Source organism: Scardinius erythrophthalmus (assembly GCF_964197995.2).
Source record: "Scardinius erythrophthalmus genome assembly, chromosome: 10".
Classification (NCBI taxonomy): Eukaryota; Metazoa; Chordata; class Actinopteri; order Cypriniformes; family Leuciscidae; genus Scardinius; species Scardinius erythrophthalmus.
Genome location: NC_138230.1, coordinates 43,739,774 through 43,755,166, shown reverse-complemented (window position 1 = coordinate 43,755,166; position 15,393 = coordinate 43,739,774). Strand labels below are relative to the sequence as shown.

The window sequence follows — 15,393 nt, the reverse complement described above, 5'->3', positions numbered from 1 at the left end:
ATGAGAGCGAGAAATGGGCTTAAAACTAAATATTATTCAAACCAACTAGTTTAGTGTTAAACAATTTCCTCTCGTGCAGATAGTAAATAACTAGCACGTTTTGCATTATTCAAATGATCTAACAAAACAGGCAAAATGCTGTATGTAAAAAGGGAGAATTGATGACCTGTATGTTATTATTTAAAATAGTATGAAATATATTAATTTAATTCAAAAAATATTTTAGTTAAAAAATAAATAAAAAAATCCTCTAAAGTAGTGGTTCTCAAACACTAATAATCTAATAAAAATAGTAGTAATAGTAAAACACTAATAATTCTCACAAAATAATATAACACACACACATATATATACACATACAATAAACATTTGTTTGGTGGCATTGGAGTCAAACCGGTTGAAAGTTTTATAAGCCAAGAACATGGACACACACATTGCATAGATGTTCTCTACACGTTTAATAAATGTTTTCATCACATATTTACACACAAGGCGTTGACACCTGAATTGAAAGTGATCAGAATAAAGTCATTGGCAACTAATCTGTGAGTCTTCCACAATGGCCATAATCTCCGCAGCGAGTGATGACTATATAGTTTGCTTTTCATGTGAAATCCACCATTTTTATTTGCTCTGGGAGATTCCAGTGACCGTCTCATGATCTCTAATCCCACTCTTTACACCTAGTGGTAGTTCTTCAGTAGACTGTCCAGTCCGCTCTTGCTGATGGTCCCGTACGCCTGAGAGTAACTGCCTAGTTTTGCACGAGGATCCCCGGTCGCAGAAACGTTGGAATTACTCTGGAAAACCTTCTTGCTGAACCTCGGAGGAAGCTTGGCATCACGTGCATGCGGATTAGACCGCTGGTTCTGCACAGGGAGATATTAAGATATCATGAAGCAGTCTATGAGACATAGCATGTACGGTGAAGTATTTAAGGGGAAAGTTTTAGCATAACAAGATTGCAATACACACACTAGACATCATGATGTGTGTCAAAACATGGTTGATTGTCAATATGGCACTGCTTTCTAAGCTTGAAATCAGGGTTTGAAATTTACTTTTTCACTCACCAGCCAATTTGGTTAAGCTAAGCTAACCAAGAAAGAAAAGAAAAGAAATGAATCAAATTAACTACATCACAGCTTGTAACATATTCAGACTCAACCAATGACTTGTGTTGGCCGGTTCAAAGTTCCCAGGTCAGAGTAAACAAGAGTGTTTTTATGCAAACTGGAAACGTTTATGGTGAAATACACAGATTTCTCTCTACTCACCAAGCGCGCAGAGGTGACGCATAACCCGGGGGAAACACAGGGCTCGTCCTTGCGAAGCAGGGGATAATTTTGAGGCTGTGCGAGAGTGAGAGAGAAAGAGTGTGTGCGTCCCACAGGGGCCGAACGACCTCGCTGCTCCACATCCTGATGGAGAGCATGAACAAATAAAACATTTAAATGATGTTACCACCGTATAACCATTTACTGTCTTTAAATTATATTAAATTTACAGTGCCCCACTATGCTATTTTAGTATGCTCCTATAATACCCTTACATGCATCCAAGTCAAAAACACTTTAATTTTCTCATAATATTAATTGCAGCATCAGCTCTTTTCTCAGTGTCTGAAACGCTTCATTCGAAGATTCAGTCTCTCTAAACCCCGCCTTTCTGAGAGCTGCTCTGCTCTGATTGGTCAAACGACCCAGTCTGCTGTGATTGGTCAGAAAGCAAACGCTCATTATCATATCTGAATCTCAGCTCTTGATTACAGTGATACGAACAGTGAGGATGGCGTGGGTTTTACCGTATCAATCAAAGTGGACTTGCTTTGTCAGCAGAAAACAGCGTCTTCTCGACACGAACAACACGAACCAAACTCTTCCAGTCTCAGATACACTACAGTGTTTGAGGGCGGAGCTAAGAGACGCTGTTCGCGATTAGCCAATCAAGGCTATTATGCAAATTTGTTACATTGTTACACAGATATGTTACGGAAGTGAGACTGGAATTACTGACGACTCGTTTCAGGCAGTTCAGAATTGCTTCGTTCTTTTAGGAGACAAAAACTCTTTGATCTTTGAAACTTTGCAGACATTTTACATTACACACTGCATGAAAAGGGGCATTTTAAGTGTTAAACAGCTCTTATCTAAAATGAACATGAGGAGAGGCAGTGGGACGCACCACAGACCCATCAGCTCCATCCGTCTGCGGGACAACACCAGGCTCCAGATTCCTTCTCCCAAACCGCTGAGGAGGAGACGGGTAGTGGGGCGGCTTGACTGAACCATCTGGAAAATACATGCATAATGTCTTTTATGGCCATCCAATGAGTAATATACTACCTTTCCAAAGTTTTGGGAGTTGGTACGATATTTTTGAAAGAATACCTTCTGCTCAAACATAAAAAAACAGAAACAAAAATACAAAATATCTGTTTTCTATGTGCATATACAGTAAAGTGTAATTTATTCCTGTGATCAAAGCTGAATGTTCAGCATCATTACTCCAGTCTTCAGTGTCACATGATCCTTCAGAAATCACTCTAATATGATGATCTGATGCTCAAGAAACATTTATGATTATGGTAACACTTAAAGGTTCATTTGTTAAAGGGATAGTTCACTTTGAAATAAAATTTTGGTATGTTTTAGCTTACCTCAAGGGCATCCAAGATGTAGGTGTCTTTGTTTCCGCAGTAGTTTCAATTTTGATATTTTTAGGTCAAACCGTTCTTGTCTGTCAGTCATATAATGCAGGTCGATAGTCACTGTCTCAAAACACAAGCACAGAGTCCAAATTAAAACAATTCCCCATCGTCCAAATTAAACAATTCTCCATCATAAGTACACATTGATGGCCTAAGACACGAAACGAGCGGTTTATGTGAGAAAACGAACAGTATTTATATTGTTTTTACCTCTAATAACAAAGCCACGTCCAAGTGATCTGAAGGCGCGGGCGCTTCCTATTGTGTGACGTATGCGCAGACTGTTGCATAGATATATACACACTAGATGTCGCCTCGTTCCTTGAACTGCCGTAGCCAAGGCGGCTTCTATTGTATATATCTATGCAACAGTCTGCGCATACGTCACACAATAGGAAGCGCCCGCGCCTTCAGATCACTTGGACGTGGCTTTGTTATTAGAGGTAAAAACAATATAAATACTGTTCGTTTTCTCACATAAACCGCTCGTTTCGTGTCTTAGGCCATCAATGTGTACTTATGATGGAGAATTGTTTAATTTGGACGATGGGGAATTGTTTTAATTTGGACTCTGTGCTTGTGTTTTGAGACAGTGACTATCGACCTGCATTATATGACTGACAGACAAGAACGGTTTGACCTAAAAATATCAAAATTGAAACTACTGCGGAAACAAAGACACCTACATCTTGGATGCCCTTGAGGTAAGCTAAAACATACCAAAATTTTATTTCAAAGTGAACTATCCCTTTAACATGATCAATGTATCAACTAACATGAACTAACCATGACCAATACATTTGTTACTGTATTTGTTAATCCAGCTGTTTGTTGTTTGTTCATGTTAGTTCACAGTGCATTAACTAATGTTAACAAGTATTATTAACAAAAATCTGATATATTCCACATATCAAAGACCTGCAGTGTAAATGCGGCCTAAGCGTATTCAATGATGTGACTGTAAAACAGAACTCACTGGGCATGTGTGTGATGGGGTTATAGGAGGGTTTGCCTGCACTGGGGCTCAGTGTCGGGCTGGTGCTCTCGCGTGTTTGCTCAGGCCGACCGAGAGGTTTTGCAACAGCTCCATTATGGCTCTTCTTATCACTGGGAGATTTCCTCTCATCTACACAACCCTTGCCATCTTCATCTCTTTTGTCCAATCCACTGTCCTCGTCCACTTCTGTGGTCTTCTCCTCTAATTTCTGCCTGAAATGAGGCTGTTTTTGCATATGCCGACTGGCCCTTTTCTCCAGGATCATCTTTCACAGGAGAAATTGGGAAGAAAGTCATTTTAAGCAGTTGCTATTATATTATGGAGTCAAGTTTAGTATGGAGTACTGCAAGGCTCGGTACTAGGGACGTTGCTTTTCTACAAGTATTTTTTTATGTTAATCATTTTTAAAGGCTGCATTTATTTGATAAAAACACAGTAAAATCAGTTATACAATTTACAATAGCTGTTTTCTATGTGTAATAAAAAAATAAAATAAATATATAGTAAAGTGTAATTTATTCCTGTGATCAAAACTGATTTTACTCCAGTCCTCAGTGTCACATGATCCTTCAGAAATCACTCTAATATGATGATTTGATGCTCAAGAAACATTTATGATTATTATCAGTAGCTGCGTTTACATGGACACTTATAATCGGATTGACGGCTCAATCGGACTAAAAAACCTTCATGTAAACACCTTTTTTAATCAAACAACCCGATTACTTTATTTATCATTCATGTAAACACCTTGTTCGGATTCATCAGTCGGATTGATTTCATTCCGATTGTGTCCATGTAAACGCAGCTAGTGTTGAAAACTGTATAATATTTTTGTGGAAACTGATGCTTTTTTCAGGATTCTTTGATAAAGAGAAAGATCAAAAGAACATCATTTGAAATAGAAAACTTTTGTAACATTACAAATGTCACTTGTTTCAAAATGTTTCTTTGAAAGAAAAAACTGTCACTGTGACACAGCGTTTGTGGACATAACACAGAGATCACATGACTGTGTGCACTCACAACATTATGACTGCTCTTGAGGGAAAGCATGAGGACAAAGGTCAAAATAAATCTGTGTAAACTGAGGAAATAATGAATGAAAAGGTTCCACTCACCTCATAGAGTTTGTTTCTGTACTGAGTAACAGAGAGTTGGACGTCATCGTCCACCGGCAGAATGACATCATAGACCATACGAGGCTCTCTGGCTGGGTTGTGAAACCTTGCATGGAATATGGAAAGAAGATGAATATTTTTACTGTTTTATTATTCAATCATCTATTTACTAATTCATTTTCTCGTTAATACTCATTTATTAATTATAAAACTCAAACCATTAGTCAATATCACTTACGGCCAAAATGAAATACTAATTATACTTCTGTAATGGGATACACTCAATAAATGTCAATAAATAAATAAGTTTGTGTTTTAAGTTGAGTTGTTTTTTCATATACTGTATATGTGCCATGACATGCACCTCAAAAAGTGAAGGCGTTTACGTTAACTGCTTTTTATTAATGCTAACCACCACTAGAATTAAGAATAACAATAAATAATTAAAAATTAAAAATTAAAATTGCCAAAAATAATGCCTCAATGCTGTAACTACTGTAGTCAGTAATTGGTTAAAATCAACAAATTATAGTTTCTGGTTAATATTAATTAACAGCCATTTAACAAAAGCAATCATATTTTGATTTCATTAATATTATTAAGTATTAAGAAAGTAAACACAGTCAATTTTGATTTCATGTTGACATACAGTAGTGGTCAAAAGTGATGTTTGGAGGGATATTTGTTTTTAATGACCCTAAAAGTTTGATTAAACCATCAAAATATGAGGCCGTTTTTTAAAAAAATTTAAATATGAGGGAAAACCAAAACACTGAACTTGGTTAAGGTATTCATCCGACACAATTATTTGGCAAATTACATCTACAGTATTTTTTAATATGCAAAAAAATGTAATAGAAAAACAAAGAGCAGACAGGAAAAAGCATGCATTTACAGTTATTATTAATTAATTGTTTCTCTCTTGTTTTTACATATGTTCATAATTTCTTTGACAGCCTGGACAAAAACGATATCACACAATTTGGCATTTTTCATTGCGTTATTATCATCACAAATAAAACAATTGACTCCCAGCACAACTACAGAATATGCTTCAACACATTTTTAATAACATTTGAATAAAGGGTGAGGATGTCAATTTTCCCAGGCTGGACGTCACTGTCGGCCACTGCAGTACATTATTATTTACAATAGGGGTGCACCAATATGAACATTTTGGCCGATACCGATAACCGATATATCGGCCGATAAATCCAAATCCAAATTTTTATATAATTTTGAGAGCCTGATTACAAAAACAAAAGCCATGTCCCAAACACACAATTATAATGTTCTCATTTGGCAGATTTTGCGCTGTGCATGTTGCACTTTACTGTATTTTCCTTTATGAAGTGATTCCAATCATATTTAAGCAATTCAAAAGCATCATGTCGAACAGTGCACATCTGAAGAGTCTCAGCTGAAGGAAATAATCCATTATTTATCAGCCTTAATATATCGGCCACATTTCGTTATCAGGCCGATAACGATAACAGTAAAACTGAACATATATTGTGCATCCCTGAATTACATTAAATAAGACACTACAGAAAGCGAAACGTACTTGGACACGTAAGGGTGCTGAAGAGCTTCCTCTGCACTGAGTCTCTTGTCTGGATTGAAAACCAGCAGACGCTGCACTAAATCAAGGGCGTCAGGTGGAACGGATGCGGGCAGAATCTCATCTAATGGCACCTGTGGTCTAAACACACATCCACATCAAACATGATTATTATGTCAGCAGACGCATCATTCAAGTTCAGCTAAACAACCATTCCTGGAGTTAATAATGCAGGCAAACTGTTAAACATTAACATACTTAACATACCTAAGCAGCATTCTCTGAATCACTGAAGGCCCATACTCTGATCTGATGGCCAACACATCTGCAAAACAAAATCACACATAGGCATATTAGTGAAGGTTTGTGTTTTTTAAGTAACTCTGAACACACTTCTGGCTAGTGACAATAGTCACTTTCAAATCCAGACTCAAAACACATCTATTTAGCTGTGCATTTAATGATGAATGAACACAGTGCCAATGTTCGTCCGACTGTACTGTATTTTATTTTATTTTTTTCTAAACTGTTTTAATTATTTTAATTTCTTTTTATTATTTTAATTTCTTCTATGTAAAGCACTTTGAATTGCCATTGTGTATGAAATGTGCTATATAAATAAACTTGCCTTGCCTAGTTATTTTGGTTGTTGTCTGTAAGAACAAGCCTCATGTGAGATACGAACTCACCCTCTGTTGAAGGATGTGGAATTATGCTCAGGATTTTTTCGATTTGATTAATGGTAGACGTCCCAGGGAAGAGCGGCTTGCCCAGGAGCATCTCTCCCAGAATGCAACCTATGCTCCACATGTCCACACCTTTTGTGTACCTGCAGGAAATATAGCAATCATTATCATAATATATTATATATTATGATTAACATTATATTATGCTCTTTTACAAAGTCTTGATGTTGTGTTCAGGCTCTGCTAGAACAGGTTTTCCTGCTTGAATGTTGATTATTTTCCTCATATTCTCCATTGTTGCGGCTCCTCTCTTCCCAGTCTGTCAGTAACGCTCTGTTTACTTCCTGTCTCTATGAAGCCCCTCCTTCTGAAAAGCACTCTGTGCTCTGATTGGTTGGCTGGAGCAGTGTGTTGTGATTGGTCGAGCGCTTCGAGTGTGTTTGGGAAATGTCCCGCCCCTTACCATAACCACCAGTTTAACACACTACTAACTAACTCAACCAGGCCCCGCCCCTTTATTCTGCGCATGAATTATTCAAATGAGGAATATTGTGACGTGTTCGTTCCCGGAAGAAACTCAAGACTACAATGGAGGCGTTTCAGGAGTTCAGAAACACTGACACTGATATAGAGAAGAGCTGGAGCTTTTTCATCCTCGAACAGCAACATTACACACTAAAGACCGATGGAAAAAAGCCATAATAGGTCCTCTTTTAAAGGCCACACACCTAATAGATCCCAGGAGAATTTCAGGGGCTCTGTACCATCGTGTCGCCACATACTCTGTCAAGGCAGGATTCACAGCATCCTCTTGGATCTGGTACAGAGATCTCGCCAAGCCAAAGTCGCACAGCTTCACGAAGCAATCTGAGTCTAGTAAGATGTTGGATGGCTTTAAGAAATGAAAATATAGACATAACTTAAATCAGAACTAAGTTTCTAAGCATGAAGTAACATTAAAAGTTGAGTAAAACGACATACCTTTTGGTCCCTGTGAATGACGTTGCCTGAATGAAGATATTTTGTTGCTTTGAGAAGCTGGTACATTACATAACGCTTATGAATGTCTTTTAATAGACTTCCTTTCTTTATCACTGCATGTAGGTCTGTGTCTGAAAAAAAAAGATTAGTTGGTGTGAATAAAGTATAAACAAAGTCACCTACTGCCACCATCAATGTAATAATTATGACCGCCGCTAGCGTAGCTAGCGAAAGCGGTCATATAGGGATTGTCAAAGTTTTTTTTTTTTTTTTTTTTCGTCACCTTACTGAATTTTTCGTCAACGATACCAGGGACACCGAAGCACCGGGGAACATGAAATTTGGTGGGCATGTAGCCCCACTAGACTTCTAAGGAAAAATTTCGTTTGGTCCCCGGGGGCCACTCCCCCCCGCGCTGGGCCCCCCCAAACCCAAAAAAATGCAGTTTTTCCTAAATAAATAACTACCTGAACCGTGGCACCGAGGATGAAGAAATTTTTATGGTATGTTGCTCTTAAGGGCCCACATCAACCTAGCCCATAATCACTCATTTGTGATTTACGCCCCTCCCATAAAAAATGAAAATGCAATATTATTCTGCTTTAATCGCCCCTATCTTCAGTGGAGATGTTCAGAACTGCACCATATTTCATGTGTATGATTAACTTGACATCCTCTGGGGGTATCCTCTGCTAAGTTTTGTAGAATTTCATCCATGGGGGGGTATAAAATAAATTCATTTATGTGCACATTTAGTGACTGTACACTCATCGGCCTGTAGATGGTGCTGTTGAGCGAAGGGTTGCTGGTTTAGGATGATACTGTCACACACACACATGCAGGAATACAAACAAACGCAAGCATGCACACACACTGACATCCACACGCACAGACACACACCCATACACACACATACAAATCCACATGCACAGACACACACACACAAACACACACGCGCACACATGTACGCACACATACATACACGCACAGACACACACACACACACACACACACACAGACACACACATACACAAACACACACACACACACACACACACACACACACACACATACACACACACACACACACACAGACAGACATGCACATACTATTACTTTTTTTGGGTATATACATAAACACGCAATACAGCCAAATTACTCCACGTCATTTATTTTTGTGGAAAGCCAGTGCAGGCCTGAGCGGCGGTCATATTTTGTACCGCGATGCGGTACATCTAGTTAACAATGTAATAACATCAATGTAATAACTAACTCTTAGGGCAAGAACAATAACTTGGAAATATGAATATTGCCATAAAATATAGCCTAATTATTTTTAACACAGTGTGAAGTGCAAAGATGCTCTCTTACCCATGAATTCAAACACGAGGTAAATGTCTTTGTCGTTTTGGGCTCTGATGACATTTAGTAATTTAATTATGTTAGGATGATCCCCAAACTCCTGCAAAAGAGAAAAGAAGAGGGAAATTTAATAACATACCTTAACTATACACAGAACTTACTTTTTTACATAGGCTACACAACAGTTCAAAAGTGTTTTTATTCAGCCAGGACAAATTAAATTGATCGAAAAGGGACAGTAAAAAAAAAAAATGTATAGGCTAAATTTGTTACAAAAGATTTACATTTCAAATAAATGCTGTTCTTTTGAACTTCCTATTCATCACATTTTTTTATCACAATTTCCACAAAAATCTGAAGCAGCACAACTGTTTTCAACACTGATAATAATCATAAATGTTTCTTGAGCATCAAATATACCCATATAGAAAACAGCTGTTTTTTATTGTAATAATATTAAAACCGTTTGCAAAAAAATGCAGATTTTTTGCAGAAGAGACTTCTTTTAAAAAACATAACAGAAAAAATCATATGCAAAGAATATATCCAATATCTAAAAAACCAGTTGCTTAAGTATATGGATTAAAACGAATTTGGATTCCAAGGTTTGGAAATATTCTTACCTGGAGGAGCATAATTTCTCTGAATGTTCTCTATGGGAAAATGGCAGAAAGAAATGTGCAATTTAACCATTTTTTACTAAATAATAACTGTCTTACTGTACCTTCACCTATTCACACATAGAACAATTCTATAATCGTACAGTATAGTGTAGTAAATGCTATGTGTTTTACTTGTCTCTAACCTGAGCATCTGTTCGATTCCTAAAGGCATCAAAGATTTTCTTCACAGCGACAGTCTCTCCTGTTTTTCTGTCCACCGCCTTCCAAACAATTCCATACGCCTGTGAGAAACGGATTTAAAAGTGCACTGTAAAAAACAGCTGACTGAAGGAAAACAGACTTGGTGTCTTGGAAGAGTTTCAGTTTATTTACTGGACTGACGGATGAGAGATCGAGCACAGTTTAGGACACCTGTGATGTTTACAGATGGACATTAGGGTGCACACTCATTTTTAAAAGGATAGTTCACCCAAAAAATTAACCCTTTCACGCATAGTGACTGGTCACTACAGTGGACAGCTATTAAAAAAGCATTTTCTTGAATTTGCACGGGTTTTTATGGCAAAGTTGCACATCAGCCTCTTCATTGGATCCTGGTGCATCATCCTGTAAACTGCAACCAAGTGGCAAGCCTTTGTGTTTCGATTTTTTCCCCCTCCAAACCAAGATGGCCAAGGGTCAGTCAGACATGCCAAGTTGCTCCGGAATATCCACCCATTCCTTCTATCCTAGGAGACTCTTGTAGGTAAAATAAATATTGCAGCATCAAGCAATATCTAATGAGTCATATCACAGTAAAATTTTCCAAGTTTTGATTTTAGATTGAGAGAAAACTCTGATTAATCACATGTCCACTGTAGTGGACGTCATGCATCAACTGCTATATTTCAGCTACAATTCATAATTATAATGTGAATATTGTTTTTGAAACTTAAAACTTAAAAACTTAATCTGCAGTGACTTTTTTTTACAGTAAATAAATGTATTTGTATTATTAGAAAGTAATTTTCATTGACATCAAAAAAAGACACTTGTAATGCATTACTTTACTTGTTAGATCAAAAAGTAATCTAATTTTATAATGCATGTTATTGTAATGCGTTTTTTTACTCATAACATCGAAAAGTAATCTGATTACATAATGCATGTTACTTGTAATGCGTTTCTTTACTCATAACATCAAAAAGTAATCTGATTACGTAATGCATGTTACTTGTAATGCGTTTCCTTACTCATAACATTAAAAAGTAATGTGCCTTATTGTAATGCGTTTCTTTACTCATAACATCAAAAAGTAATCTGATTACGTAATGCATGTTACTTGTAATGCGTTTCTTTACTCATAACATCAAAAAGTAATCTGATTACGTAATGCATGTTACTTGTAATGCGTTTCTTTACTCATAACATCAAAAAGTAATCTGATTACATAATGCATGTTACTTGTAATGCGTTTCCTTACTCATAACATTAAAAAGTAATGTGCCTTATTGTAATGTGTTTCTTTACTCATAACATCAAAATGTAATCTGATTACGTAATGCATGTTACTTGTAATGCGTTTCTTTACTCGTTACATTAAAAAGTAATCTGATTAGGTAATGCACATTACTTGTAGTTAATTACTTGTTAGATCAAAAAGTAATCTGATTAGGTAGGGTAAGTGTACCCATTAAGCCCATGTACCCTTTAAGCCCACTTTCAACTCTGAAGTCAAATTAAAAAAAGAGAAAATAATATTTTATGCTGCTTATTATTTTAACCAATCCAGTGATTTGTTACTTCCCTGGCATTTTTAATTGCATACCAATCACATTTGGCAATGTTGAGTTAGCCCCACCCATGTGCATGCTGTCTCAGTGGACCTTACACAAAGTCACCCCAAAACTTTGGTGTTTCGGGACCCTTCAGAAATCAACACATTTCAGCAATTTTCATTTCATTTCTTTGGTAACTACATTGATATTATGTCAAATAAGAGATAAATGTATTGTTTTTTGTGTATGAACAAATAGTACTTTATCATTTTATATCATTTTCCTTTAAATGGAAAGATGAGTTTTATTAGCTTGCGTTCAAAGCTAATCTCGGTCAAACCATTAATTAGCCTTACAGAAAGATAGACTGCCAAAGAATTAAGCATGTGAACTGCAAACAATGAATGTTTTGTGACTCATTTTACATTCATTTACAAATAAATACATCAAAAATTGTTTTGTAGATAAGATTATTTTTATAAATTAACTTTTTGGGCTTAAATGGTACAGTGCCACAAAACGCATGCAAACTAGAGCCAACACAAGCTAACTTTGAATGAAAAAAAATTAACATTTCTCAATGTGGGCACAATGAAAATTACTATGATACTAGTCCACGGTATATTTAAGCTCCATGCATGTATTTGTAAACATATCTTACATTTTTAAAGGAAAACATTGTCTTTTTTCACCATTACTCACTGTGGAACCATTTAAGCCCACCTTGTGTGTTTCAATATGGAATCCCTCTGATTGCAAACTTTGATACATTTTCTGAAAGTGTTTAATGATAACATGTCTTTGTGTGCTTTTACCTTACTAACCTTTTACCCTTACCTTACTTACACACAAATTACACATTTATTCAAATGAGATAGAGCCTGTTTTGTCCTAAAGTCCTAACCGGGCATAATTCGGGAGTCAAGCTGAGTTAAGGCTTGTGATTCCAGACATGGAGAGCTCCCAGAGGGACCCTACAGTCCCGAGCCCCTGGGACTGTTAGGGGGGCCCACTAGGAGGCCCCCCTAAGCCCAGAGTATGGAGCCCTAACTCAGCTTGGCTCCCGAGATACACCCGGTCAAACTTCCAGCTTGACTCCAGCTACAACTCCAGTCAAGCCGACTTAAGGCTCCAGACCACCGGCCACTAACACCTACCCATCCCACCCAGGGCTCTAATCAAACATTAGCAAAATGATTTTTTTTTTAATGCTTCCCTGTCACTGAATAAATATATTGATGTTTTACTTCTTTAAAATCATTTAATTTTTTTATATTTTGTGAATCAATGATGATGTGGGCTTATTTGGAACACATGCGGGCTTAAATGGTGCCAAAGTACCAATTAAGCCCATGCCAGACTTCTGACTTTATTCCTAAATTATCTTAATTTTATATTCTAAAATGTACATCAACTAATTAATATAATTTCAAATGAGAGATTAATCTTGCATTTTAACAAATTATTTTTCTTATAAACTATGTCAATATCTATGAAAAAAACCTAGACTTAGATTTTGGTGGGCTTAATGGGTACACTTATCCTAATGCATGTTACTTGTAACACATTACTTTACTTATAACATCAAAAAAGTAATCTGAATGCGTTATGCATGTTACTTGTAATGCGTTTCCCCCAACACTGATCATTTCAGATGAGATTGAAAAAACGTATCGCTAGGTTTTCTCAGAGGAGGGCTATGATAGAAATGTGCATGTCCATCTTGAACATAATCAGAATTATCAGCTAATATAATCTCCATACTCTGGTGCACTGGACGGAGCATCTGAGTGGTTTCCACAGTTGTACCTTGACAGGCTGTAGAAAATTCTGATGGAATCACATCCTCTGAAAATCCTGACTGAGGTTATCATAATTCATGCATGAAAGGGTTAAAATTCTTTTATTAATTACAAACCCTCATGTCGTTCCAAACCTGTAAGACTTTCGTTCATCTTCAGGACACAAATAAAGATCTTTTTGATGCTTTCTGTCTCTCCATTGACATCTACGCAACTACCACTCTAACGCTTTAAAAAGTTAATAAAGTGGACGTAAAACTAATCCATATGAATCGAGAGGTGTAGGCTAATCCAAATTTTCTGAAGACACACTTTCGCTTATATGATGATGAACAGACTGAATTTAGGCTTTTATTCACATATAAAGCTCAAACGTGCTGCGTAACACGGGAATGAATTGAAGTGAACATGCTTGAGCTTTCGTTTAACACAACTGAGTTGAATGTTTATATGTGAATAAAAAGCCTAATTATAATCTGTTTATCATATAAAGCTATGGTAGTTGTAAAATGAAGGTGAGTAATAATAACAGAAATTTCATTTTTGGGCGAATTAACCCTTTAACTTCTTGAAAGTATAAACAGAAAAATCAGTTATCTGCATTAGTACAGTAATTATTCCAAGCACATGATCACTACTGTGCAAAACAGCACATTACAGAAACAATAACTCATGATTATTATATATATCTCAGTTTTTATTTTGGCTCTTTTTAAAAACACAGAATAGACAACTTAACTTACCCCTTTTCCAAGTCTTCTCTTGATGTCATACTTCAAGCTAATGTGTTGTTCCACCTCTGTGATGTTCATCGCGTCTTTTACCTGTTTCACCACTTATGTTTTGATCATGGCAGGAATCTGGTTGTCTGAGGAATGCAGGATTGGCCCAATATATATTTAATAAACAAAAACTTCACTCGATTACCTAACTTAGGAGTTTACTTTCCTTAGTGATATGCCGAATACAAAACATGTAAATACGCCTTAATCTTAATCATTGTTGACAATCCAAACATTTGAACGGAGTTACATAAATTCTATGTTAAACCCGACCTGTTGCAAATAAGAACAAGTGTTTATGTCGTTTGGACTTCACCATTAATATAGCCTGCTAAAAAGGTAAGCATTACTTGGGTTTGTAATTGTTTGTCACCATAGAGACGCAACTATGCAAAGGACGCAATCTCTTAAAGGAGCCGCACGTTTTCTGAAGATGGGGTCACGTGATCAGCGAAATATCGGCGAAAATTAATATTAGTCGGTGAGACTGAACAGGAGACAAGGGTAAGGAGAATGCAGAAGACAAAAGGTACGTAAAATAAAAAGCAAAGCCCCAGAAACAGTCCCACGGACCCATCCCCAAACCCCATCTCTGCAATAATAATTAATAAAGGCTGGTTTAAAGTACTTCTTCCTGCCTCTATGTATTAATGCTCATGGGTAGCCTAAATGAGTTCCATTCAGACCTTAACATTTTACTGTTATATGTCAACAAGATTCAACAAGGCAACATCTGCTGTTTACTAACATCTGATAGACATCTTTAAGATGTCAGTTTAACATACATTCTAAATCATTACATCTTAAAGACATCTTCTAAACGTCTATTTGACATCTGACAGGAAATGTCCTATAGACGTATTGCAGATGAGCAAACACTCTTAAAAATATGTCTTCCAGATGTAAACACGCACATCAAATAGACGTCTCTGTGATGTAGGTGTGCTATCTGTGCGCATACGTAATTAGATTATGCAACGTTTGTCCATGTTAACAAACAATTTCAAAAAA

The 15,393-nt window shown here is 36.6% G+C and overlaps 1 protein-coding gene across 1 annotated transcript; it reads right to left on the bottom strand.

Annotated features, from left to right (window-relative positions):
• Positions 1-436: 436 nt before the first annotated feature.
• mapk15 (mitogen-activated protein kinase 15) lies at positions 437-14,766 on the bottom strand. Its single transcript, XM_081375964.1, has 14 exons — positions 14,344-14,766; positions 10,224-10,322; positions 10,042-10,071; positions 9,428-9,518; positions 8,057-8,187; positions 7,804-7,967; positions 7,079-7,218; positions 6,657-6,714; positions 6,393-6,530; positions 4,829-4,934; positions 3,687-3,972; positions 2,185-2,291; positions 1,278-1,421; positions 437-869 (listed from the first exon to the last, which is right to left on the bottom strand). Exons 1-14 carry the CDS (start codon positions 14,410-14,412, stop codon positions 684-686), a joined length of 1,749 nt encoding a protein of 582 aa, XP_081232090.1. The 5' UTR covers positions 14,413-14,766; the 3' UTR covers positions 437-683.
• Between the last annotated feature and the right edge of the window lie 627 nt (positions 14,767-15,393).